The sequence below is a fragment of the Fringilla coelebs genome (genome assembly GCF_963513975.1).
Source record: "Fringilla coelebs genome assembly, chromosome: 17".
NCBI lineage: Eukaryota > Metazoa > Chordata > Aves > Passeriformes > Fringillidae > Fringilla > Fringilla coelebs.
Window position 1 is genome coordinate 12030858 of NC_140043.1, and position 26575 is coordinate 12057432.

At 44.7% G+C, this 26575-nt stretch overlaps 1 protein-coding gene across 2 annotated transcripts; it reads left to right on the top strand.

The window, feature by feature from the left end:
• The first annotated feature begins 47 nt into the window (after positions 1-47).
• On the top strand, positions 48-26545 carry NAA25 (N-alpha-acetyltransferase 25, NatB auxiliary subunit). Of its 2 annotated transcripts, none has more exons than XM_084217208.1 (24): positions 48-117; positions 2801-2886; positions 3844-3982; positions 5605-5723; positions 7320-7394; positions 8239-8346; positions 8733-8811; positions 9258-9369; positions 10168-10257; positions 10581-10750; positions 11501-11613; positions 14086-14293; positions 14773-14859; positions 15723-15903; positions 16442-16541; positions 20011-20162; positions 20650-20775; positions 21020-21263; positions 21440-21563; positions 21929-21994; positions 22420-22517; positions 22736-22846; positions 23245-23391; positions 23524-26545. In XM_084217208.1, exons 1-24 carry the CDS (start codon positions 60-62, stop codon positions 23644-23646), a joined length of 2916 nt encoding a protein of 971 aa, XP_084073334.1. In that variant the 5' UTR covers positions 48-59; the 3' UTR covers positions 23647-26545. The 2 variants fall into 2 exon arrangements, with proteins under 2 accessions (XP_084073334.1, XP_084073335.1); XM_084217209.1 differs by having other exon boundaries at positions 21932-21994.
• The last annotated feature ends 30 nt before the right edge of the window (positions 26546-26575 follow it).

Sequence of the window (26575 nt, forward strand, 5' to 3'; positions counted from 1 at the left end):
GCCCGTTCGCCGTTGCCCGCCCCCGGCCGCGGCTGCGCGCTGCGTTCTGCGCTCTCATCATGGCGGCGCGGGGCCATGTGCAGGACCCCAACGACCGCCGCCTGCGGCCCATCTACGGTACGGACCCGCCGCGCCCCCGCCCCGGCCCCGCCGCCGCCGCCGCCCCGCCGGGCCCCCCCCGCGGCTCTCCCACGCTCCCGGCCCCGCGGGGGCTGCGGGGCTGCGGCGCCCGCCCGGCCGGGCCGGGGTCCCGCGGCGCCCCGGGGGTGCCCCCTCGGCCCGGGGGGAGCGGAGCCGCCGCCGCCCGCAGCCGAGGTGACCCCGGCCGGAGCTTTTTGCGCTGCCGCGGAGGAGCCGGGAGTGGATTAATCCCTGAAGGAGCAGCCGCGGATGCCCCGGAGTTGTGCTGGATGTTGTGGCACGGAGCGGTGACGCTGTTGGGGGAATTAATTGGGAGGCAGGAGAGAAGTGGAAGGGGACGGTGTCGTTGGGAGTTGTCCGGCGTTGTTGTGTCCCCGGGTATTCTGCGCTCTTGGGGTTGCTTCGGAGGTTGTAGGCAAAGCTTGGCTCTATGCAAATATGGAGAAATAAAAGGAAAACAGTTCCCCGGGCTACGGTATCGTTTCGTCTCTAAAACTGAAGATTTGATAGAGATTGGGGAAAACGTTCTTAACTTTTTCAGCAGGGATAAAAACCTCTCCCTAGAGACGCGGAGAGCTGCCCTGGTTTGGGCTGGGCGTGCTTTGGGATGTCCTTTGCCGGGGCAGAGGGATGGTGCAGTACAGGCTGCGTCCGCGGTGGGTTCCAGGGAAAGGGAGGAAGATGGTTTTGTTCGATTAGAAGTGTTCAAGTTCGGTGCAGTTTGTCTTTATGTAACGATTTTAAGGTTTTTTTTTTTTCCTTAGTTTTCTATCCGTGCTGTGATTGGCAGTTTCATTGACGTGCAGTTATTTCTGTCATAACCTGTGTGAGAAACGGTACTAACAGAAAAATCTGGGTAAATTCAGCCGATATGGAAGCAGGTGATGTTGAGCATCTCGCTCTGTTCATTTTGGAGAGAGCTTTAGCATTCCTTTCTGCTCCTTCTGGAAAGGATTCTCTGCAGTGCAAGGTTTGATCTCAGGCTGTGGTGCTGCAGAAGCCGAAATAAAACGTGTGATAAACACACACAACTTCCCCACCTCAGCAGCTGGGGAGGTGCAGTGCGAGGTCCAAGGGCTGCCTCTGGGTTTCAAGGTGTGCCTGGGTTTGTCCCATGCTTCCCCAGGATTCCTCGACAGCTCTGGTTATCTCTGATCTTGACTTGTTCTCCCTTCACCTGAAGGTTCAGGTGTTGCATTTCCAGCCTTTGAACATCCCCACCTATGAGCTAGCATAGGCTGAAGTTTATTTTCATTTATCTTCGTTTCCTTTGGAAGCTGCTTTGGCTTCCAACAACCTGACTCGTTAGGAAAATGCAGTCTCCTCATTCTGCTGGGTTTTAGGGAGGTTTGAGGGTTATTTGATTTCCTTTGGAGCACCCAATGCTGAGATGTTCTTGGCACAGCTGTTAATCCCAGTCAGGCAGCTCAGCCTGGGGGATAATTTGTGTGTCACTAAACTGGGTGACAGAGCCTTAAAGCAAGAAGCCTCTGATGTGCTGTTCCACACCTTTGAAAGCTCTTCACTGGGAAATCCTCAGAGTTTTCATGTGAGAGGTGACACAGAGGTTTTCCTAAGTTGAAATTTGTGGCTTCAGACTGGATTTCATGCCACAATGTTTATTTTGGTGAGTGGGGAAGGGCTGCCTCGTGAGAGGCTCAGGAGCCCAATTATCTCTGCTTTAAATACAGCATCCACCTGGCCACAGGAGCAAATGTGGGAGCTGTTGAATGTAAATGTGTAAATCAGAATAGATGCACAATTTCTGCTGAGGATTGCCAAAGGTCACCTCTCAGTAAGAGTTCTGGCTCGTAATGGGAGCGAGAGGTTTGATGAGGTAAAGGTGTGTGGTGTCATTTCTGTTACCTGGCAGGAGAGAGGCCAGAGCAGTGTGTGAGCAGCCCCTTCCTTCCCCTGGCACATGAGGGGCAGCAAAGCTGGGTTTGCTGAGGGAGGAGGGATTTTTGAGGGAAGGGGAGCACGTAGGGGTCGTGTCCTGGCCTAAAACTGCTTGTTTGTAATTGTGTAGTAACGTGAAGATCAATCTGAAAATTTTAATTCTGAGCTAAAAAAGGAGAAAATGGTCTGGAGATAGTGGGATATCCCCCTAGGAAATGCTGATGCTTCACAGTTGTGTCTTCAAAACCTGTCTGGTGGAAGGGTAGTGGTACTCCAGGGGGACAGGTTTGCTCAGCATCATCATCACAGTATGGATGCTATGAACAAGTGTTTCCCACTTTGCTGGTGTGTGTGTGTGTTTGGTTTCTAACCTCCTGCCTGTTAAAAGTCATTGAAAGTCTCCCAAAGACACACCAAATTAATTTCTACTTTTCCTGCTAAAGCACTGGAGCTGCACTGCCAGCAAAGAGCTGTTTCTGCAGAATCCTCTCTATTATGGGTCTCTTTTGTTGCTGTAATGATCTGTGTGGAGTAATTACAAAAGCTTGTTTGTTTGAGTGACTAAAACCAGTACAACGAGATGAATCCTTCATCCCTGAAATGACAGTTTCCTGAATGTTTGGCTTAGGAGGAGCTGCACAGGGAAAATGTGGTTTGTGCTGCTGGTGTGACAGCAGATGCTCTCTGGTAAAATTGGAGGTGGCTTTCCAGAATGGCCTTGGTGTTCTGGTGTGATTTTGTGTGTGCTCTTCCCCTGCAGATTATCTCGATAATGGCAATAATAAAATGGCAATCCAGCAAGCAGATAAACTGCTCAAAAAGCACAAGGACCTTCACTGTGCCAAGGTGAGTGGGACTGGGGGGTGCCACTGAGCTCATTCTGCCTGAGCCTCAAGAGTGTTCCACTGTCCCTTCTCTGGGAGCCTCCACAGTGATTTCTGAGCCCTCTGGAATGTCTCTGTTCCAGCCCACCTGTAATCTTGCTTGTCTGAAAATGACCTGATAGGGACTGGAGTGTTGGTTCCACCTGGGCTGATTGTCAGCACCACTCCAGGTGACCTTTGCAGGTGGGCTGGGCTTTAAAAATGCCTCTTGGAGCCCTGGAGTTGGGATGCCCATCTGCAGGAGTTTGGATCAGAGCATCTCCTTGGGAGGAAATGTCTGAGGAGAACATTCCAAGGTGAGCAGGTGTCCCAGGGAAGCTGTGGGTGCCCCTGGAATTGGTCAAGGCCAGTTTGGAGCAACTTGGTCCGTAGAAATATCCCTTCCCATGGCAGGGTATGGAGCTGGATGATTTTCCAACCCAAAGCACTCCAGGATTCCATGATTTTGGAGGCACTTGCTCTTTTGCTTGTTCACCACCTTCCCTACTGAGGGAAAGGGTTCTGGTCCTCCCTTTCCTGAACGTGTGACTCTCTTTCTGCTTTTCTCATTTCCCTGGGGGTTTCCCTCTGCAGTTCACTCCACTTCTACATTTTGAAAGCTTCCCAAGCTGCAGAGAGTGTCATTGACCTGAATCTCATTTATGTCACTTCTCTCTGGCCAGTTAGTGAAAGAAAACTAAGGAAAATTGCCAGTTTGCAGCCTCCAGGTAGAGAAAATCATGTGGTGGTGCCTCAGGGCAACCTCAGCATTTATTAAGAAGTCAGTTCCTCTCTTTGATGCTGTTGCATTTTGGGGTTTCCCTTAATAAATCCTGGAGTTCTGCAGAGGGAATGAGGTGGTTGGGCTGCTCCCAGCAGGAGTGAGAGGGTTTCCAAATGCAAACTGTGTCTCTGAGAGCTGCCTGGGTTGTGTCCACAGGTGCTGAAGGCCATTGGCTTGCAGAGGACTGGCAAGCAGGATGAAGCCTATGCCCTGGCACAAGAAGTAGCAGCACTTGAACCCACAGATGACAATTCCTTGCAAGCACTGACCATTCTGTACCGGGAAATGCACAGACGTGAGTTTGTTCCTCTCCCAGAAATCTCTCTTTGTGTTCTTCCAGAAGGTTTGTGCCCTACAGTTTGGTGGGAAAAGTGTAAAATCCAGGATTTGTGTATGTGAGAGACTGTTAAGAGGCTCAGAATTGAAGTGATGCCTGTTGTAGTGCCTTTAAAGCTGGAGTGATCTTTATAAAGCAAAAAAATCCTCATTTGGGCTTGTTATGAACACAATTGTGTGGCAGGTCCTAAGTGAAGCGTGTTGATAACGATCCAGCAGCATGGAGTTCACTTTTGTTAGTGAAACTACAGGAATTTGTTGTCAGTAGAGTGACAGAGATGACAAATCCCACAGGGCATGATGAAAAGCTTCAGGAAAGTGGTGAAAAACAGGAGGGAAATCCTGACCTCCCAGTTTGGCCACATCAGCTTTGTCAGGTTCCTCACAGTGATTTGTATTTTGAAAATACTGACTCATCAGTGTTGGAGAGATGGAGGAAAGTTTCCTGTGCTTTTCTGAAAGATGCCAGCCCTCTTGTCCTGCTTTTCTGCAGCTCAAACAGTTCTTGTTTCTGGCAGCTTCTTGGGGAGTGTGGTGTGGTGGTACCAGTGTTTATTGTGGAGTTTGGTGGGTGGTAGCACCAAAATTTATTGTTGAACTGCTGGAGAAATGATCGAGGGGTGAAACAGCTTCAGAAAAGGGTGTTTGCATCAGTCTGCAAAAGAGAATTGCTTATGTTCTCCTAGTTGATTTCTTTGTGTGTTTGTGGAGTTAAAGCATCATTTGTTGAGTAATACCAACATTTTTTGTGTATTTTTGAGTTCAGCATAAACCCCTATGAATGACAGGAGCCTCTCTGTGATTGTTAACAGCTTCCATTAAGCTGAGCTTTGTATCTTTCAGCTCTGTAACTCAGGAACTGGTGGGTGTGAAGCACTTCCACTTTTGGTCCTGCAAGAAAATTGTCATTAGATGTTTTTTATATTTGTGTCAGGGATGTATAAACTGTGTGAAAGGCAAATTACATTTGTTTTTCTGTTCCTACTCTGAGCTACAATTGTTTGTGTGAGAAAAAACAACATGGAAGGATGAAAATGTAAGAAAGTTTTGCATGTTGTACTATCAGAAGTATTTTATCATGATAGAACTGTTATTAAAAAGTTTAGTGTGAAACAATTGTTTAGAGTTCTGATATAGGCAATTGGGAAATAGCAGGATATGATTAATATGAGTAAACCTGTGATAAGAATAATGAATTTGCTGTTAGGCTCTGAAACTGTTTGTTTTGATACATGATTCACATGGAGCAGTCATTCTGCCAGCAGGAGAAACCTTCATTCATTTCAATGCTCAAAAATAGAGAAAAACCTACTTTAAAAGTAGACCTAAAATTCTTCTGAGCAGTTCAGTTGCTGCTGTTGAACTCTATTTTGATTTAAGTCTATATTGAGGTTTATTTAGAGTTTTTTAAGCACTTTCCTCCTTTGCCTGCTGTTTGCAGTGCCTGGGGGACAGAGCACCATTTTTGGGGCTGATGAGTGGAATTCATTCCTGTTCAGAGCATCCCTGATGCTCTTTAGGGAGCTGTGCTTTAAAATATTCCTAAGTTGGTCTTAACTCTGGCATCTGGATTTGGTTTAGCTGAGCTGGTGACTAAACTTTATGAGGCAGCTGTGAAGAAGGTCCCCAACAGTGAAGAGTATCACTCCCACCTCTTCATGGCCTATGCCAGGGTTGGAGAATACAAGAAAATGCAACAGGTATGACCAAAAATTTGTGTTCTGGATGGTTTGAAGTGTATTTTTCTCTTGTCTTTTACTCTCATTTATGTGTTATGAGTAATCTTCCACAAAAGCTGAGCTGGGTTAATGCAGAAGGTAAACTCTTGGTTTTTATAGAGAGGTTTGAACCTCATTTTTGGAGGTGGGTTGTCTGAGACAAAAGTTTTGTTAACTTAAGGCTGTGTCTTTTACTCATCTGTGGTTTTGTAGTTACAGTAGAAAATAAAGGAATTCTGGAATAGGCATATCTGATCCATGTTTTCACATTTGATTCTGGCCTCAGTTCTCTGTTAACTTTAGGAAGATAAATCCTCCCCACGCTCTTTCTGAGTACCTAAAATAATGTATTGATGGCATTCAGTGAAGAAAAACTAAAAAGCACTTGAAATATCCCCTGTCAGCTGGCAGCACAGTGTCACTCACATAGGTTGGTTTTGTTTTCATCCTTTCCAAATGAGGTGCCTGGAGAATGCCTGTAAATGGAAGATGATTTTCAAGGCCTGTGTGCTCACTCTTCTGTGTAAAAAAAAAAAAAGAGCACAGAGAGCCAAGAAATAAGTGCTAAACTCCCTCTTGTTCCTGCTGTGACAGGTTTGGCTTAAATAGCTAAAAGGAGTTCTGGTGTACCTGAAATGAGAAACCTCATGGTACAACCCAAACTTTAGATGTGATAGATCACAATCACTGAGTGGAGAAAATGCCACAGATAACAATAATTGACATTTATGTGACCTTTTGTATGTCTGAAGTGACATCAAAATGTGGAGCTCATTAAATTACTTTCAATATCAATTGAATCAAATCATCATTATCAATATCACATTGTCAGAGTGGGATGTTGCCCTGTGCTTTTGGATTTAGGGATGTGAGGAATGTGTGGATGGTGACTAATTAGGGGATGAAAATAAACCCCAGTGTCCTGTGCTGAAAACCCTGGAAAATGCCAAGTGCAGTCAGGGAGTTGGGACAAAAGTCCAGCTGTGGAGGTAGAATATTGTGTGTAGTTTCTTGAAATTGATTACAGATTTTGTAGGGGTAAAAGTCTTGTCCTTTGTTACATACAGGCACTGTGAGGGAAATGTGGGATTAGCTGTTAATGTGTTAGGGAAAATTGTGAATTCTTTGGCTCTGCTTTGATTCAGCCAAATTCTCTGCTGAACCTTTGCTCCCCCTGCTTTGCACCTGGAGGTGACCCCAAATTTGGGGGTGTCAGTGGGTGTAAAGTGAGAGCTGAAGGGCAGTTCCTGGGAGCAGGGGTGGGTTTGCTGTGTCCTGCAGCACTGGAGAAATCCCCTCATTCCCAAAGAGCAAACCTGCTTCCTCCTGGAGTTCCCAGTTCCAGTTCAAGCTGTGTGGGCAGTCAGTGCTTGCTGCTGTTCTCATCAGACCTACACAGAGTCCTTGGAAACATTTCCACCCTCTGTTTTCCTCAGGGATCTGTGCTAGGAGGGAAGAACTCACGAGTGGGGAAAATCCTGCCCTGTGCAAACCCCCTCCCATCACTGCTGCCCATCACCAGATCTGAGCATTAAATCTATTTCAGGGATGATGAAACTTGTGTGTTCTGTTTTTCAGGCTGGAATGGCACTTTATAAGATTGTTCCCAAAAATCCATATTATTTTTGGTCTGTGATGAGCCTCATCATGCAGGTGTGTGCAATATTGGGTTTGGCTGCTTCTTTTTTTTTTTTTTCTTTTCTGACTGCAGTGCTGGTGCAGAAATGTTTTCTGAGGGAAAACATGATGATTTTGGGTAAAATGTGTGTTTGAGCTGTTTCTTTGTGATGCTGGCAGAAAGGCTGAGCCCTCCTTAAGTAACATTACTGTTGTGGTTCAAAATAAACTCTGAGGTGTTTTTATAATCCAATTTAACTGTTGCCTTACCACCTTTATACAACTTGAATTATTCTCTCATCTGCACTAATGTCCACCTGTCCTTTTGGCAGAGATAATGAATAAATCCTCAGCTATCTGCAGTTTCTCAGTCAGAATTGTTCCTCTTTAACGAGGTTATAAAAGCTCTTGGAGGGAATAAATGAGAGCTCTGGAATTAGCAGCAAGTCTGCAGGAATAGGCACAGATCAGCTGTGCTGCTGCTGGTTGAGGCAGCACATTTGGGCACTAAAAATCAGACATAAAATCAAACAAAAATAAGCTTGGAGGGTTTTAATCACATCCTCTAAAATCCTGTGCTGTGTAAAACACAAAAATGTTCTGGCTCCATGTTTTTACCACGAGGTTTGTGTGTTCAGACATGCAGGGCTCTGGTTGATCTGATCAAAAATGAGCTTTTCTGTGCAGCAGCAATTTTATTGCTGCCTCTCCCCAGAGCAGTTGCACTCTCAAGACACAGATGGCAGCTCCAAAACAGGTGGCTGGGGGGCATTGGAGCACCTGGGTTGGGTTTTTTTTTCCTCTTTTAAAGTGAAAAGAGCAGTGGGTGGGACATGACAGCAAGTTGCTGAGCTGTTACAATAATCCCTCTCTTCCTCAGTCTATCTCAGCACAGGATGAAAACCTCTCCAAGACAATGTTTTTGCCACTTGCTGAAAGAATGGTGGAAAAAATGGTGAAAGAGGACAAGATTGAAGCTGAAGCTGAAGTAAGGCTTGGTTTGAGCTTTGTTCAGACAAGGAATGCACTGTTAAGGAAACTTGATTACCTTGGAAAACTTAAAATAATCAACAGTGGTTTGGAATTAAATGTGAATGTAGGGGACAGAAGGAAAACCAAAATCAGGGGGCCTCAGAATCCTGTGGCTGAGGCAATTTTTGGTGTTTGATTTGACTGATGAAGTGTTTTGCTCTCTGGAAGGCCCCATGAAAAACCTGAGGACTAAGAATGGAAAAAAAGACCTAAATTTGAGTCTTGCACCCTTTGGGATACTAAAGATAGCTTTGCAGGCCTGATATCCCCAGTTTTCTCTTTTGGCACACCTGGGTATGATCTTCCTGGCAAATTTGATTGCAGTTTAATCTTTCTCTTAAGGTGGAACTGTACTACATGATCCTGGAACGTTTGGAGAAGTACAAGGAAGCCTTAGATGTTGTGAGGGGAAAACTTGGAGGTAATTTATTCTGTGTTAAATCAGAGTAATGTGGAGAATACAGCAGTCCCCCTTCACTTCAGACTTGTCCACTACTTCAAAAAAAAAAAAAAATTAGGAAGCCTGACTTAGCACCAGTTTTAACCTCAGTGTAAACTCTGGAGGTGTTTGTGCAACCTGGTTTTACCTTTGTTTATGGTATTTAAACACTACTCAGGCTGAGCTTTGCAGTGGTAAATTTGGATTGTGTTCTTTGTCGTAGCTGCCATCTTCAAAACTGAAAAATCTTCAATATCTGCATTTTAGAGGAGTCGAACTGAAGATTAAAATGCACTTGGAGTTGGGATGTGGAGATTTCCATGGGATATCTTTGAGGGCTGCTGCTGTGTTAGACCTGCTTTGGTGCTGGGCTGGAATGAGGAGGTTTGAGCAGGGCTGAGCTGAGCTGTCCATGTTTTTTTGTGCAGAGAAGCTGACAAGTGAGCTGCAGAGCCGGGAGAACAAGTGCATGGCCATGTACAAGAAGCTGCACCGGTGGCCCGAGTGCAACGCGCTGGCCAGGAGGCTGCTGCTCAAAAAGTGAGAGAGGATTCCTGCAGTCCTGCAAAGAGATAAAACCTTCACCTGGTTGGGAATGGCCTTGTTTGGTGGCTTTTCTGGTTAAAATAGGAGAATATTGGGAAGCTTTTCCACTCTGAAGCCAGGCACGGTGAAGGTCAGGGAGAGTCAGGGTCAGGACTGGAGTTGCTGCTTTTTTCAGGCAGAATTTGGCAACACATTAACGCAATAAAAGGTTGTTTAACTCCTTATTTCTAAGTTCTGTGCTGATTGTCTAGCTCTGATTTTGCAGTTCTCATCCTGTCTGTGATTTACATTAAATTTTCTACATCTGAATTTCTCCCATTTGGCCAGACTTCATCATGGGAAATGTATTTATTGCTTGGAGCAGATGCATCAGGAGACAGAACATTCCAGTGTGATCAAATCTGTCTCAGAACTGTCAGCAGAGATGTGGTGTTTGCTTTTGAATTTAGCTGTGCTTTCATCTTAGATATAAGTTAAATGCAGAAGAGAAACTTCTGCCTTCACGTTTTGTGGGGATGTTGCTGAGCTGTGATTGGAATGTGAATTTTAGGAGGAGAGTTCACAGCTTGCCTCACTTTTGAATTGAAATGGTTTTGCTTAATATGTTTCCAGAAATTCAGTATGATGGTGCTCCTTTTCAAGGAGAAACAATTTTATGATTACAATTGGAGTTTTTTCTGTAATATGATTATGTGTTATTCCTTAATTCAGCTTTGGCAAGAAACGTAGCTTTAGCTGTTAATTGTTTTGGCAATTCCCTAAATTTTGTCCTGTGCCTGATTTTTGTTTCAGCTCAGATGATTGGCAGTTTTATATAACTTACTTTGATTCAGTGTTTCAACTCATTGATGAATCCTGGACACCTCCAGCAGAGGAAGAGCAGTAAGTTGAAAATTTTGCTGTGGATTTGTTTTCCCTTTGTGCTACAGCAAATTGTTTGGGTTCATATATTCAGTATTAGAGTGAGTTATTGATGTCAGAGCCCAAATGATGTGTTTTCCCTGCTTTGTTTGGTGTGTTTTCCCTGCTTTTATCTGGAGGCTGGGAATAGTTCATGGAAGTAGTTTGTACATCATAGAACTCTTCCAGCTCACGCTTTCTGTGGCAGCTGAGTTGCAGAATCCATCATTTCCCTGTCGGGGAGCGTGCTGAGCGTGTTTTATCAGCGAGACCTCTCCAAGAATCTTTTGTCTGTGTGGTTGCAGCTCTCTGGAGGGGGAGGTGCACTGCTCCATCGAGCAGGCTGTGAATTTCATCGAGGAGAGGATAGCAGAGGAGTCCAAGAGCTCGCGGCCGCTGCGGGGACCGTACTTGGCCAAGCTGGAGCTGATCAGGCGCCTGCGACACAGGGGCTGCAATGATGAGTACAAGCTGGGTAAGAACCTCCTGGGGCAGGAGCTGCTCTCTGCACAGAGGCAGACAGAGCACAAACCTGCTGCTAAATCACTGAGTTACAGACAGGTTTCGTTAGGAAATGATAACCTGTTGTTGTGTATGTAAAGAATTTGAAAAGCATTGGAAGATGAACTTTGAAGGAAGGAAGGTATTTTCAGATAAGCTCCCTGCTGACTTTTCCAGGCCCTGGAGTATTGAGAAGGACCTCAGGGATTTAGGAGCATCCAGTCACTCACACTGTATTCCTCGTGGAAAGTCTTGCTGTTGGTGCTGGAATCTCTGGCTGGGTTTTGACTTAAGTTTTTATGGCAACGAGGCCAGGTTTTGCTTTTTAAAAACCTGCATCACAAAATGGCATTTAGGGAATCCACGAAAGGGAATGTGATTAGAGCAACATCTGTGCTATTTCCTAATTCCTTTTGTTTTTCCATCCCAAAAGAAGCCGTGGGGAGATAAGTGGAGGCTGCATGTGCCTGCCTGGGTTGCTGAGCTCTTATCTGCTAAAGGAGCTTGAATGAAGCTCTTGGGCTCTTTTTATTGTGGCTTTGGTTACCAGAGACATTGAGGCTCTGTTAAAATCTGCACTAGTGCAGCTCTCTGCTTTCTAAATCACTCTGTAATCTTGAAGGGGGGGGAAAAAAGAAAGAATGAACAGAGATTTGTCATAGTGATTTTACAGATTTCACTTCTACTGGAGGGTGTTAAAAAGGTGACCTGGCCTTTTTCCTAGGTGATCCAGAAGAACTAATGTTCCAGTACTTCAAAAAATTTGGGGACAAGCCCTGCTGTTTTACTGATCTCAAAGTGTTTGTGGATCTCCTCCCACCCAGCCAGTACACAAAGGTAAGGAAATACCAAGTGGTGGCAGGAACTGCAGTGGTTGTTTGCACTCTGCTCCCTTTATCTTAAAATACCTGTGGATCATATTAAAAGACTGGAAACATCAAATTTTTACTTTCAGCTTGAAATTCAGAGAACTCTTTGTGCTGTAGAAAATATCATGAACATCTGAACACTTGAGAAGTTTCAGAGGATTTTTACTGGAGCTTTAAAGCTAAGTTTGATCCTGCAGAGTCTCAGATCTGGTATTCCTTTGGCTTTTTTATTCCCATTTTTCAAGGTGTCAGGGTGCTTTCAGCTCAAAGTTTCTGTTTAATGGGAAGAAACTGCCCCCTCATCCCATGCAGGGATGTCACAGATGTTTTGCTTGGCTGTGGCAGTGCCAAAGAAGGGACACAGTGACCCCAATCCAGGGGTCATGGAGGCACCTATGGCAGTTTTTTCCAGAATCTCTTTCTGAAACAACTCTCTGGAAAAGAGTTTCTCTGAAAAGCCCATTTGTGCAGAGTCATGAGCAGCCTGGAGTGACTTCAGCAGCTGGGAATTCTGTCACTCACCCCAGTGTTTGTCTGAGCCATTGTGTCCAGGGATCAGTGCTGGGGAGGGCAGAGAATCCAGGATCAGCCAGAGCCTGGGGATAAAATGTTGGTAAACAAAGTGTAGGTAGCAAAGTTCTCTTGGTTTATTAAAGTATTTTTTGACTCCTAATGCAAGCTCTTCCCACAGCCCCACTGCTGAGGGGAGCAGTGGCTCTGGCAGGGGTGACTGTTGTTGATGTTTTATGTTTGAAGGTGTGGTTTTAGCCCACTGGCCAGAGATGTGGCCAGCAGGATATTGAACTCCTAGTCCTGGAAATCGTGATTCCATTGTAAAGGAACCCTGAAGTACTGAACAGGTTTCATCCTAACTTTCCAGACAGCAAATTCAAAACCAGAAGTGGAAAAAATATATTTCAGACTTCAGTTTTGTCACAGTGTTTGTAAAACCATGATTCTGACTTTAAAATTCTCTTGTCTGGCCTTAAAACTGCTGCTGATTTACTGAATATATTCTGGAATATATATTGTGTCAAACTGATGTATTGGTGTTCTGGTTGTCCCTGAAGCAGCATCTGCAGCAGTTTAGCTTGGTCAAGGACACGAGGAGCTGAGGAGGTTTGACAAGAGAGTTCCACTTCAGTAGCTGAGATCATGATCTTGCTGGGCCACTGACATGTGAGATAGTCCAGAAATAATGGTCACAACACCAGCCTTGACTTCCTAGAGGTGTAAATTGGACAGTAGAGCCAATGATGTGGTTGACCTTGCTCAGCTTGGCAGAGTTTCAGACTGAAAAGATCTGTCAACACAGCATTCATCAAATTCTTTGGGAAAACTGGAATTGGTGTGTGTTGTGCTTGGGTGCTGCTCCTGAGCTTTTTGCCTCAGGCTTGCATTTGATGCAGCTCTTCTGTGTCAGTACCAAGTGTAGTAAAACCAAATTCATTGGCTTTAACTCAGGTTTCAGTTTGCAGACAATGTTGGGTTTTAGGGCAAGAAGCTGCTGCCCAGCCCTGTGTGTTGTGAGGAGTTTTTTGTCTCCCATTAAAACTAAACAATCAGAAGCTGCTTTTCTTACAGCTTAATTGCAAAAAGAAGTCATTAATCAGACTTGATGACCTCACTGAGAACTGCACATTGCTTCAGAGCTGAGGGAAAATGTAACAGTGCAAAACCATCATTGCCTGGAAGTGTGCTGAGAAGGCTGTCAGTAACTAATTATTTTAATTGCATCTCTTATTACCACGAGTGTTAACAGGTGCTTGAACTCCCTGGTGTATCAATGAATTGGAAACCTACCTCTGATTTTTCTACCCTCCATCTGTTTGATGAAACCTAATAAAACCTCAAGCAACTCAAAAAAAAAAAATACTGAGCAACTCAAAATCTCAAAGGCTGCTCTTGAACCATGGAGTCAGTGTGGCATCAACATGGATATTCCCACCTTGCCTTTTTTTGGTTTGATTGGAGGGAGGAAATGCTGCTTCCCCACCTTGTGGTGCAGCCCTGCAGCCTTTGCCACTGGTGTGGTGGTTCACAGGGGTCCCACGACAAGGGAAGAGATGAGAATCTTCATGTTTCAGAAGGCTGATTTATTTTTTTATGATATATATTATATTATAAGAAAATTATATAGTAAAACTGTTCTAAAATAATAGAAGAAATTATTTAATCAGAAGGCTAGCAAGGAATAGAAAGGAATGGAATGATAATAAAATCTTGTGACTGACCAGAGAGTCTGGACAGCTGGACTTTCATTGGCCATTAATTAAAAACAGCCACATGAGACCAGTCAAAGATGCACCTGTTGCATTCCACAGCAGCAGATAATCAGTTTACATTTTGTTTCTGAGGCCTCTCAGCTTCTCAGGAGAAAAGATCCTGAGGAAAAGATTTTCCATCAAACATGTCTGTGACATGGGGGTGTCTCTTGCAGTTCATCCGGCAGCTGCTGGACGTGATCCCGCTGGCGGCGGCGGCCGAGAACGAGGTGGCTCTGCCAGGTGACATCAAGGCCCTGCAGCAGCACCTGTGTGTGGTGCAGCTCTCCAGGCTGCTGGGGATCTACCACGCCATGGAGAAGAAGCAGAAGCTGGCAGTGGTGCGGGAGCTGATGCTGAGATACCGCCACGGGCTGGAGTTTGGTGAGGAAAATCTGATAAAACTTGGTTTTCTCCTTTCTGATTCTCCCCTTCACCTTCCCTGAATTGTGGTTCCTTTTATTTTCTTTTCAGCCATGTATCTTAAAGATAAATGAGGCTTTCCTGGGTAGTTCAGATGGTCTGTTTGGACTTTGCAGGATTGCCTGTGCTTTTAAGCAAAGCCAGGTTTTCTCACTGAAGCGCATAGGACACATTTGTGGTCAGGAGTTATTAATTTGTAAATCTTGCAGCTGTGGGAGTCAATTCTTCTTCCAGCAGATGTCAATGTTTGAAGTGCCCCAAAGGCCACTCAGTGATGTGTGAAGTTGTTTGGATTTTAAGACAGTTCTGATTTTATAAATTAAAATGTGGTGCTCTCTGATCCTGGTGCCACTCAATAACCCTGACTGTGAGATCAGCTGGCAGCAATGAATAATTAGTTTTAGTAATTCAAGGGTAACTGGGTTTTTTTCTCTTTTTAGGGAAATCTTGTTTGAAAACTGAATTGCAGTTTTCAGATTATTACTGCCTGCTTGCAGTTCACCTGCTGCTTGATCTGTGGCTGGAAGGTATGTTCCCAAAATTGTGCCTTGCTCCAATATCTCTGTGTGAGGCTGGGACAGGGAGGCTGTGTCCCTGTGGCCAGTGAATGCTTGGCATGGCTTGTTAGGCCTGGAGCTTTCTGGGTTGTTTTGTGGGTTTTTTTTGCAATATGAGGTATTTCAGGAGTCCCTCTGATCAGCTGGTGTTTGCCCTGAATCTCACTGATCTCTGTGAACAGATTTAATTTTTCTGATTAAGTCCTTTTTTCTCTCCCTTTACACAAATTCTGCTGATAACTCTTTTCTGATAGCAGAAGTGTTTTGAGAGCATTTCTTTCCCTTCCTGACATACTCTGTCTTTTGGATCCCGTGTTTCTAGACTTGCTGGAACCTGTTCCCTGAATTAAATTTGTCTGTACTCCACCCCTGCTCCCTGTGTTAGACTCTTAATCCCACAGTGGCCAGTGCTGGGTGTCCACATGTATACTCCTGCCCTTCCATGTTATCTGTTACACTCTTGTCTTTGCCAAGGAAGATTTAGTCTTCAGCCTGACTAAATCCATGGTCAGGTTTCTGGCAGGAAGGTGGATGTGGGCTCTTCAATTTCTGGCTGTTTTTCAATGTGCAAGCTGGAATTCCCAAACAGCCCAGGATTCATCAGGGAAGGTCACTTTGCCTGCAGTGTGCTCTGTGCAGATGTGAGCTAGATATTCCCTGGGAGGGATTATTCCCCCAGCATTCCCTCAGGGAGCAGCTGGAGTGCTGGAGCAGGTGTTCTTTGGGCACACTGAAATCCCTGGCAGCGCTCTGAGCCTTGTGCAACGCGGGCAGAGGGAATTGTGCCAGCGCCTGTCCCTGCTCACACCTGCCTGTGCTGTGTCTGTCACCAGGTGAAGAGGCAGCTGTGTGGCAGTGCCTGACTCTCTTGGAGGAGGGGCTGTCTCACAGTCCCTCCAATGCTCAGTTTAAGCTGCTGCTCATCCGGATCTACTGCAGGCTCGGCGCCTTCGAGCCCGTCTCGGAGCTCTACTCCAGCCTGGACGCCAAGCACATCCAGCACGACACCATCGGGTGGGTGGTACATACTGAGAATAATCAATCGCTCCTGCTGGCCCCATCCTGGCAGCTGAAGCACCCTCTGCCACCCAGATTTCAGCACATTGTCACATTTTTGTGTCCTGTTGTGCAAAAATGTTCTGGGGTTTTTGGGAGGCGCGTCCACTGCATGCTCCCCCTTTCTCTAGGGTGTCTTCGCCCATGAGATTTTGAGCTGTGTTGGATTTTTTTAGAGTATTAATTAATCTGAAGGAAATTGGTGAAATGGCTGGCTGGCTGCCAGTCACAACTTGGTGTTCCAGCTTGGGAACACCCATGAAAGCCAAGACACCCTGGTGTGACTGGGGATCTCTCACAGAGCAGCTCTTACACCCTTAACGTGAAGAAAGAACTCCAAGCCCTCACATACTGCTTTAAAAAAATTGGGAATTCATTCCACTAAAAGCCTGAACTTGCCCATGAATGCTCTTAATGCTGTTAAATGCCCAGATGTCTCCTGTGCAGCTGCTTGCCAGGGCAGTGGCTGACATTTGCCTCGTGCTGTTTGTTGCAGTTATCTCCTGACACGCTACGCCGGCTCCCTGGGCCACTACGCTGCTGCTTCCCAATCCTGCAACTTTGCACTCAGGTTTTTCCACTCCAACCAGAAAGATGTAAGTTGAAAGAAACCCCCTCCATGACCTTGTCACACAGCAAAGTGTCTTTGAGAAGCTTTAGGGCTTTAGAGAAGCCCTGTGCAAGGCTTGTGCAAATGTAGTGGTTTAAAGCATAACAAAGTAGTATGTGCAGCTTTGTAGTAAAGGTTGTCTCAGCCTGCATTTCCTACTACAAGGATTTGTGAGTTGCTGTTACATGAGGTTTTGCTTCAGCTTCCTTTCTGTCAAAGCCAGTTTTAATGCTCCTCATAAAATGGGTATGATTGCTTTTAAATTAATGTTTGTGATTTTATGCAATAATTGAAGCAGAATATCTTGTGGAAATAAGTGCTGGTGTCATAAATTTGGCATTTTGGAAAGTAAGGCAGCAGCCAGTGATGATGGGCCAGGATGGGGATGGCACATGATGAATCCTTTATGTTACAATCACTGGAGCTGTGTGTTTTCAGTGGATGGTGAGGGGTGCTTTAAAGGGACCTTCCCATTCTGAGGAGTGGGAATATATCCTGTGAATTTGTATTTCACACCCTGGATGGGCACTGTTGAAAGGTAGGTGAAGAAGATTATTTTTACTTTCTAAGAAACAAAGGTGCCAGCCAGTTTTAAATCTGCCAGTCAGCCACTGTCTAAGTTGGCTCTGCAGTCACACAATTTGCTTTCCCACTATTCCAGCAATAGATAAAACCACAGGAATTGTCTGTACTGAGCAGTAAAGGTTCTCACACAGAAATCACTCAGAAGCAGCAGCTTGCTCTGTTGGCAGCCCAGGTGGTTCCTGTGTACAGGTTGCCATGGCCATTTCCCTGTGCCCAGTTCCTGTGAGCTGTGTCTGACACAGAGGTTTTCCTGAGGGATGCACATGGATTGTTCAGTGGGATGGGAGCTCACTCTGCTCTCCATCCCTCACTCATTTTTTCCTACTTGCTAATAAGCTTTGGATTCCTGGGAGCGAAGTCCTGGATCCAGACACCTTTTTTTTTTCACTAAGGTGTAACTTTTCAGTCTTGTTTAAAAGTCATTTGGTGGATGTTAATGAAAAACATTCCTGGAACCAACTGTCTGAATGAAACCCACGACTGCTGGGCGCCAGGTGGAAAAGTGAAAAAAAACTTCTGGATGTGATTCCTCTGCTTGGGAACACTTGGGTGTTGTAAAGCATCAAGAAATCATCTTTCCATGGAAAACAATCTGAAGTAACTGAGGTGTGGTTCCCTTGGGAGCAGGTTATTCTCTGGCATGAATGATGGTGGTTGTGGCAGAGAAGAGTTGGATGTCTCCAGTGGCTGTTGGCAGGAAAACACAACTCGTGTTCCAGAAATCCCAAAAAGGTGTTGCCTTGCTGCTGCACCTTCAAATGTTGGGATTTCAAGAGGCCAGCAGGAGGACAGAATTCCCCATGTGACAAGATGAGGATGGGACTCTGGAACCACTTACATCATACCTTGGAGATGGTATTGCTGATGTTGCTCTCAGGTCTCCCAATCTCTCCTGCTCTGGACATTTGCAGTGCTTGTCTCCTTAAGATCCTTTTGATGGGAAGTGCCTCAAAAGCTGTTCTTGCAACCATGAATTGCAGGAGGTGAAGGCTCAGTTCAGGCTGCTGTTCCATGAGGATGATGGTGTGACAAGAGTGGGGATGAAGAAGGATTCCTTGCTATAAAACATGTCACAAGGTCAGGATCTACTCCCAGTTTCTGTGCTGCTGTGGTTCTGCTGGGGCTGCCCCTTTGTGCTCAGGGTGCTTGGAGCAGCTCCCACTCAAGCCCCACAATCACATCTGCAGTGTTTAAAGGTGTCTGTCCTTTAAAAGTTCCCTTTTTTACAGATTTCTGCTGCTGCCTGCTCTTCCCTAGGTTGATGCTGAGATTAGCTGGAATGTCACAGCACAGAGCTGTGTGTGGGACTCTGCCTGGAGCAGGAAGTGTGGGATGTAAATGAAGTCTGGCATAAAAATAGAGCTCCTGAATCAGACTTCTTGCTTTGGATAAATCCATTCTCCTGACTTGCTGAACTTCCCAGCCTGACGTGAATCCTGTGTCACAGTGATCCCATGAGTAACAGCCATGTAGGCTGCTGTGCAATCCTGCCACTATTCCTGCTCTGGGAGAGGATGCCAAGGACAGGGGGGAGAGAGAAGACAGCATTGCTATATTTGGCCAAAACTAAAAAGGCAGCTGTGTCCTCCTCAAGATAGTCCTCCTTCAGCTATGCAGAATCACCAGTAATCTCTCTAATTTTCTTGTGTCCATCCATCTTTAATCTCTCCAGATACTGCAGGCAAACCACTCCAGCGTGTCCTGGGGGGATTTAAAAACCATGTGGATGCAGTTGAATTAGAGCCCATAGCCCAGTCCCTGACAGTCACCTCTGCAAGGCTGTTGATCAGAGGGTATGTTGTTGAATATTTGGCATATTTTTTCATTCAGTGCAAATAACAAAATTACTTAAGGGGGAAAAAAATAAAGACAGCTCCCTAGAGGACATTTCTTGGTTTGGAGGGGAAAAAAAGAAGGAGTTTTAGATCTGTGAGTGTTTTCTTGTTGTCTCTCAGAGCCTTCCAGACAAGTTGAGCCTGTTAAGACTATATAGAATTCAGTTAAGCAGAAACCTTTTCATCTTCAGTGCAGTTCATAAACTTATTCAGAAGAAAATAGTTGATTTGCCAGAATTTCTCAGTTGTGGAGTAATTCTGAGGTAAAAACTCAGCTATCACTCATGGCTAGGAGCAGAAATAGTCCACTCTGTGTCTACAGTTAGACATTTTCATTAAAACACTGCTTGTCTGGAGTTCCTTCATCATAAAAATCTCTTTTTTTGGAGATTGCTTGGACTGAAGTGAAATATTGGCTGCCTGCCTTGTATTGCTGCATTTCATCAGAGAGAAAGCAAAATATCCCATGGACCCTGAGAGCTTCCTTTGGTGTTTGTGTACACACTGTGTTATACTGTATTCAAACTCTAATAAAAAAGAGAAATAAAAAATGTGTGAGTAATTTTTTTTTTTCATCTATGTTGTGGTGATATGGTGATGTACATCCAAGTCAGTTCCAGAAAATCTGGGCTAGATTTCTTTTGCCTGGAATTATTTCTCACAATGAAATAATGATTTAATTATTTGAATCATGCATCTAAAAGGAAAAAGAAGGAAAAAAAACCCTTCCAACAGTTTCTCTTCTCTGTGAAATATTTCTCATTGTGGTGACGACGACATGATGTCTCGTGTTGGTTTGGTTGTTAAACCTCACTGCCCGTGGAGCATCTGGGCATTCCCAATTTAAAGCAGCAAAACTGCCTGGGTGACTTGGAGAAGCAGAAGCACAAACTCCTCCCAGGGATTGAGGATCTGCCAGGTCCTGCACCTCTGGGCTGATAAAAACCACAGAAATGCAGTTCCTTGTCAGCGACCTTGTTGGCTGTTGCTAATTTGGGGAGTCACTAAGGAGAGCTGGCATGTGTTGTGTTGCAGACCTCAGAATACATCATCCAAGCCTACAAGTACGGGGCGTTCGAGAAGATCCCGGAGTTCATCGCCTTCAGGAACCGCCTGAACTCCTCCCTTCACTTCGCGCAGGTTCGCACCGAGCGGATGCTGCTGGACCTCTTACTTGAAGCAAATATGTGAGTACAGCTCCTGCCATGGGAAAACTGGGAAAGGGCCAAGAGGGCCTTTGTGGAGTTGCACCTGCAGAAATCTCAGAGCTGCAGCTCTGCTTCTAAAGCTTCATTCTGATTTTAATGGTCTCGGGTTGCACCGAGGAGGTTTAAAAAAATTTCCTTTGTGGGAAGGGTTGTCAGGTGTTGGAATGGGCTGCCCAGGGAAGCAGTGGAGTCACCATGCCTGGAAGTGTTCAGAAAACGTGTGGGAGGGCACTGAGGCCATGGGTGGCAGTGCTGCATTGGTGGTTGGACTTTGAGATCTTAAAGGACTTCTCCACCTTTGGGGATTCTATGATTCTGATTTGCTGTCCCTTCACATCCTTGTCAGTGCTGTGTGTGTCACATTCCTGACGGTGGGAAGAGCTGAGCAGTGCACAGAACACGATCTGTTAGTGAGCTGCTTTCCCTCTGCAGTGATGAGGTTTGATTTGCTTGTTCTTACCTACAGATCAACCAGTTTAGAAGAAAGTATAAAGTCCATGAGTCTGAGCCCAGAGGAGGATGACATTCCATGGAAAGATCTGCGTGACAACAGAGACCTGACAGTCTTGTTTAGCTGGGATCCAAAAGACAGGTGAGTAGAAATATCCTCAGCTGACACATAGCAAAGAAATTCCTTTCAGGGCAATTGCCATGTTTCAGTGTTCCTTGAGCTGGCTGGCTTAAGCACCATCCACTACGTCTGGCAGTGCTGCCCTTTTAGATATTAATTTTTCTGAATTTCTGACCACTCCTTCCTCATCATACAGAACTGGGGAGCTTTGGGTAGGCTTTTGTGCCTGGAGCATTTGCCTGAAAGTTTTGGTGCCTTTCTCTAGGGACATTTCTGAGGAGCATCGGAAGCTCTCGCTGGAGGAGGAAACGCTGTGGTTGCGAATCCGCTCTTTAACGTTGAGGCTGGTGAGCGGACTCCCAACCCTTGGTCACACCATCCAGCCAAAGAACTCTGAAAAGACTGCAGAGAACGGTGTCTCGTCCAAGATTGACACCATCCGAGCCCTGCTGCAGCAGCTGGAAGCGGCGGTGGATTCAGGGAAGAAGTTTCTAGAACAAAAAATCCAGGTACCAGTAAGGCAAAAGCTCTCCCCGAAGGTTGGCTGTGAATGCGTCGTGCAGGCTGCAGAGTGCATTGAACTGCCCCTGGGTTTGTGTGTGTGACTGACTGGGAGATGTGCCAGGCACTGGGTGGGATGAGGAAAAGCTGCAACACCTTTATTTTTTCTTTGCTTCTTGCCTAGTATCCTGTCCTTGGCCCTCCTCCTACCCGAATGGCTGGCTTCTTCAGCAATGGCAGCTGTCAGTGCCAGACTAGCTTGTTTTATCTTGTTAGTGATATTTATGAACTAGATACCAATGGCTTAGGTAAGTGTTTGGGGCAGGGGTTTGACCACATTGCTATGGTGTGTGGTGGGAGGGAGCCACATGTCTCTGTTGAGTCTGAAAACTGCTGGGCGTTGGAGGAGATGGACTCAAAACTGTTACTTGTGTGTTAATTTTCTGCCTGAAACTAAATTATCTGAGAGCCAGTGCCTTCATTTAATGTTTTATGTAAGTCTTCATTTTTCTACAGTATATGGTGCTGTAATACTGGCACCTCTTTGAGAACAGTTGCATTTACTTTTGAGTACTGACACTAAATTGCATTTAAATGCCTCTTGAAGTTATGGAAGCAGAAAATAAGAGAAGTTTGTAGCTTATAATTTTTTACTTCTTTTTTTTTTTTCCAGAAGATTCAGCAGAAATCCAGGAAAGAATAGGGAATAGTTTCAAGTCTTTAGTAGAACGACTGACAGGTAAATGGTAACTCAAGAACAGACACTGAGGCAGAGCTTCCTGGCTGTCTGAGGATGGCTGTGGAGTGTCTGCAGGGATGGGCTGTGGTGATGCATCTGCAGACCCTGTGAAAGCTTGAGAACAAGGCTGGGATCGCCCTTGGCTTGTGTGCTGAAGCTGCTGCATGCTCAGAACGTGCTGTGCCCTTCAGTGCATTTATCTCCCAGTCTGGGCAGCTTCTTCTCCTGGTGCTTGGGTCAGGGGGGCTCATCAGGGGTGTGGAAATGTTTGTAATGAGCCAAAACTCAGAGGAGTTGGAGAGGACTCAGTGGTCAGTGCCCTGACAGTTCTGCACATTGCACTCAGATACCTGGTGTACAGAAAATGCACATTTAAGATGATCTCCCTCATCCTCAAGTAAGGCTTTTTTCTTTTTTCTTTTCAGACTTGTTCAATAAATGTAAAGGTGATTTGATTGAAGTCAGAGATGGCACCTTGAAAACTCATCCAAACCTGTTAGAAAACTTAGTCTTCTTTGTTGAGGTATTTTTTTCCCCTTTGAAAACTAGAAATTTGGGAGTGCTGTGGGGTAGAAATGTTGGGACTGAAACACAGTGCAAGTTTGATCTCAGATACTCAAGAGAACTCATGAGGGATTTTGGTGCATATTTTAATCATGCTGAATTTTACCAGGAACACTAAAATGAGTTGAGAAGCCTCCTCTAAAAGCCACTTAGAACATATTTTTACCTTTGTTCCAGACGATCTCCATTGCCCTGTGGGTATCCAGTTACTGTGACAGTGTCCTCCGACCTTTTAAATCCAACCTGCAAAAAAAGAAGAAGAAAAAAAAAGAAAGCAGTGTAGCAATGGTACAAACAATGTTTCTTTCTCTTTTCCCCCACCCCTAATCGAAGTTTATTTATTCTGAAAGAAAATCAGGGTAGATAACATGAACTGGTTTTCATAAACTTGTGGAGGTTGATGTGGGTAATGGTTACTCGGGGCTAATTCTTGCTGTTTGAAATCAGGGACATGTCATATCTGTGACATCATGTGACAGTTTTTTAATGAGAAATACAGTTTGGAGTGTCATTGACCTTCCTGCCTGGAATGTACCACAGTAAACTTGTCGGCTGGGAGTGTTTATCTGAGTAGCTAAATTATAGCTTAGCACTGGTGGGAAGAGAATTGTGTATTACAAAATGAGTTATAGAAAATGGACATTAATATGTGTTTATAAATTCAAGACCTGTGTTTGTTTTTGTAGCCACCTGTATTTACCCATTTCCTGGATTATGTAACTGAACTCCAGACATTAACTTCCAATGTAATAGATCATATCAAAGGGCTTGAAATCATTCTGACTGCACTAAAACTTGAAGAGCTGTCCCTCAAGGACACTCTGCTTTTACAGGTAAGAGATTCCCTGTGCAAACACCGTGGTCCTCAGGAATTTCCTTCTGCTGTTTGAGATCTTGGAGAAAGTTTAAAAGGGGGATTTAAACAGTTGCTGTGGAGTGAATGATTTCTCTTTTGCACTTTGCAGGAAGAAAAAAAGTTTACAAAGACTGTGCAAGGGAAGGTCCAGAGCAGTTACCATCACTCAGTTCAGGAAATTGGAGAGCTGCTGAAAAAGAGACTTGATACCATTAAAAAACTAAAGATTTGAGCAATGCATCCCTGACAGACTCCACAGGGGAGTGACACCAGAGTCCCAGACAGAAACAACATCCACTCTACCATCACTTAAATCCAGAACTTCCTCATAATGCATGAAGGACTTAAAATCATGAAACAATTTTTTTAGGTATTACAGATGTATTGAGCTGATTTAAATTATTGTACATAAAAGAAGCAGGGACCCTTCCTGGGGTTTGACCACTTTTTATACATGTTCATAAGCATATTGCAACAGGAGAAAAGTCACTTTCTTCCCTTTTGATCTCTAGAACCAACTGGAGATGGTCTTTAGAAGCAGCAATAGCAATCCAGTGTAAAGCATCCATCTCCAAGGATATTTTCATCACCATACAGTGTTCATAACTTTTGTATGGTCCTTGCCTTAGAAATGCAGGAATTGTAGATGTCCACGTTCAGCCACCTCTGATGAACTGAGCCTGGCTTGGAGCTGCCTGTTTTGTCTGCAAACCACCTGGTCCTGCTGACAGAATTCCATATTGGTCCATCAGGGAGAGGTGAGGCCTCCGTGGTGGGCTGGGAATTATCCGGAGCTGGGGCAGGATCCTCCAAGGAGGAGGTGTCTGTGCACAACTTGGGAAAACTGCAAATGTGATAAGGAGCAAATTTCAGAGGGAGATGGGAATGGGTGTTTCAGCAAAAAAAGACAAAGCGAGACCTTGTAAATAATGGCTGCAGTGAAGTGTGACACTGCGCTGGTATCATGTCAGTTTAATGTCAAACAGCAACGTCATGACTTTTAAAAAGTGTATTTAGATTATTGAAACTTTAAGACTTCAATATTTTAATAGAAATGGAATCCTATTGGCTTTGGTTTTAAGTTGGCAGAGGTAACTTTTGCTTCCGCTGTGGTCTGAGGCTGAGATCCTTTTTGTACCTGTCTGCTTGCTTTTTGCAGTTGAACTTTGATTATCCAAGCACTGGCCCATGAAGCTTTCTGTTAGAAAGTGTGACCATATCATCTGCTCCCACAGAATCTGTGTTTCTGTTGGGTTTTTTCATGTTCAAAGAGCAATGCAGCCTAAAATTGATAGGCAAGAAAAAAAAAGGTCATGTAACTGCAATACAAGGGACAGGTCAGACCCAACAGATTCCTGATCTCCTGGTTTAGAGCCACAGGTATCCGAGTCTAGATTTAAAGTTTGAAGAGAGCTTGACTGCCTTTGTCATCTCCTCTGTTTTGTTAGTAATGCTAGAATGTTGATGAGAGTATTTTTTTAATAAATCCCCTGTATTAAAAAAAAAAAAAAAGTCCCATAGCTGCTCTTGCTGGATTTAGTTTGGCTTTGCCCCATCCTGAAAGGGAAAGAAGAATGTCTGCAGGTTGTCAAATTGTAAAGGATGTCCTGATGGTTGAATCACAATGTCTGGTAAGTGCTCTGGGCTGGAGGAATACCAAAATGTGTTAAGTCTGCTTTATAGTAATACTTTTACTGAAAAAAAAAAAAAAAAGAAAAGGAAAAAAAAAAAAGCAAACAGAACTGTCATGTTGTTTAGAAATATCATTTTTGAAAGGAAGGTGTGCTCCTTAAATGAAAGCAAGGCTGGTGACTGAAGGTGATCCTGTCAGGTGTGTAGGGTGAGTGAAAGCCACCCCAGTGCTGGGGTGGGGCAGTTCAGAACAGCCCTGAGCCAGAAACAGGCACTGCCCTTCCCAGTCAGGGGACACAGTGGCACTGCTGCTGTCCCTGTCCCCTCCCCCTAATTGCAGAGGGCTTTGCACAAACACAGCAAAGGTGACACAGGGACAGTCCCAGGGCTGATCCAGGCTGGAGTTTCCTTCCACTGCTGCTACACCAGATTGAACTCAGTTGTATGAATAAGCAATGGTGACAACCTAAGTGAGGTTTAAGATTAAGAGAACCAAGCATTTAAAATCCTCCTGTGTGCCTGAAAGCAGAAGCTGGGTTAAAAAAAGGTTTCCTGCATCCCTTGGAAGCAGAACTGAAACTGTGGGGGGGAACTGGTGTCATCTGAGAGAGGGGCTGGGACAGGATGGAACCATGGCTCTCTCACTTCCAGCACAGGGAATTCTGACTGTTCTCAGTGCCAGCTGCTGTTCTCTTGCCACTTCCAGCCACTGGGAATGACAGCCTTGTCAAACACAGAACGTTGGGGTTGCTCAGTGGTTTCTAAAAGCAGAGGCTGTCTCTTCCCAAGCTGTAGTTTCTCTAGGAGGAAACAGTGTACAAAAATGACTCCATACCCAGTGACTGGAGGGCTTGGTTGAGGGAGAGTTTCTCTCCCCCTATAAATTGTGTACAGTTAAATATATATATATTTCTTATGAAAGAGCATTTCCCCTCCAGAATATGTCCCACACGGACCTGGTAAGAAATTCAAACTATAACCCATTGCTGCTGTTCCCCTTTTTTCCACTCTTAGGATTTGTTTTTGTTTTGGATTTTCTTTGGGTGATGAATTGAAAAACATACCTAGAAGAAGCTACCAAGACTACTGTTTACAGACTGAAAAATTACTGCTTTTATACTACTGGGATCATGAGCCACGATCCTTTTACAGATTTCCTCAACTCCTCTTGGCTTAAAATCAGTGTCTGATGTAGATAAAGGGTGGAAATCTCCTACTCTGCTTTGTCTACACATAGGACAAACTGTACAATGCTTATTTGTGTTGTCCATCATTTTTGTACTTTTTAACTGTTCAAAAATTGCATTTATATTTTGCAATCCTTGATAATCATGACTTTATTTTAACGGCTAGTAAACTTAGGGATTTTTTTTGTTGTATTTGCAGCCTTATCTGAACTTTCTCTTCCTTGATTATTGTTAATTTATGACTGTAGGAGATATGTACGCCTCAGCCTTCTACGGACTTAAGTGACACAGCTGCAACTGAACTGCTTTAAACTGGATGGGTTTATAATTTATATAAAAGTC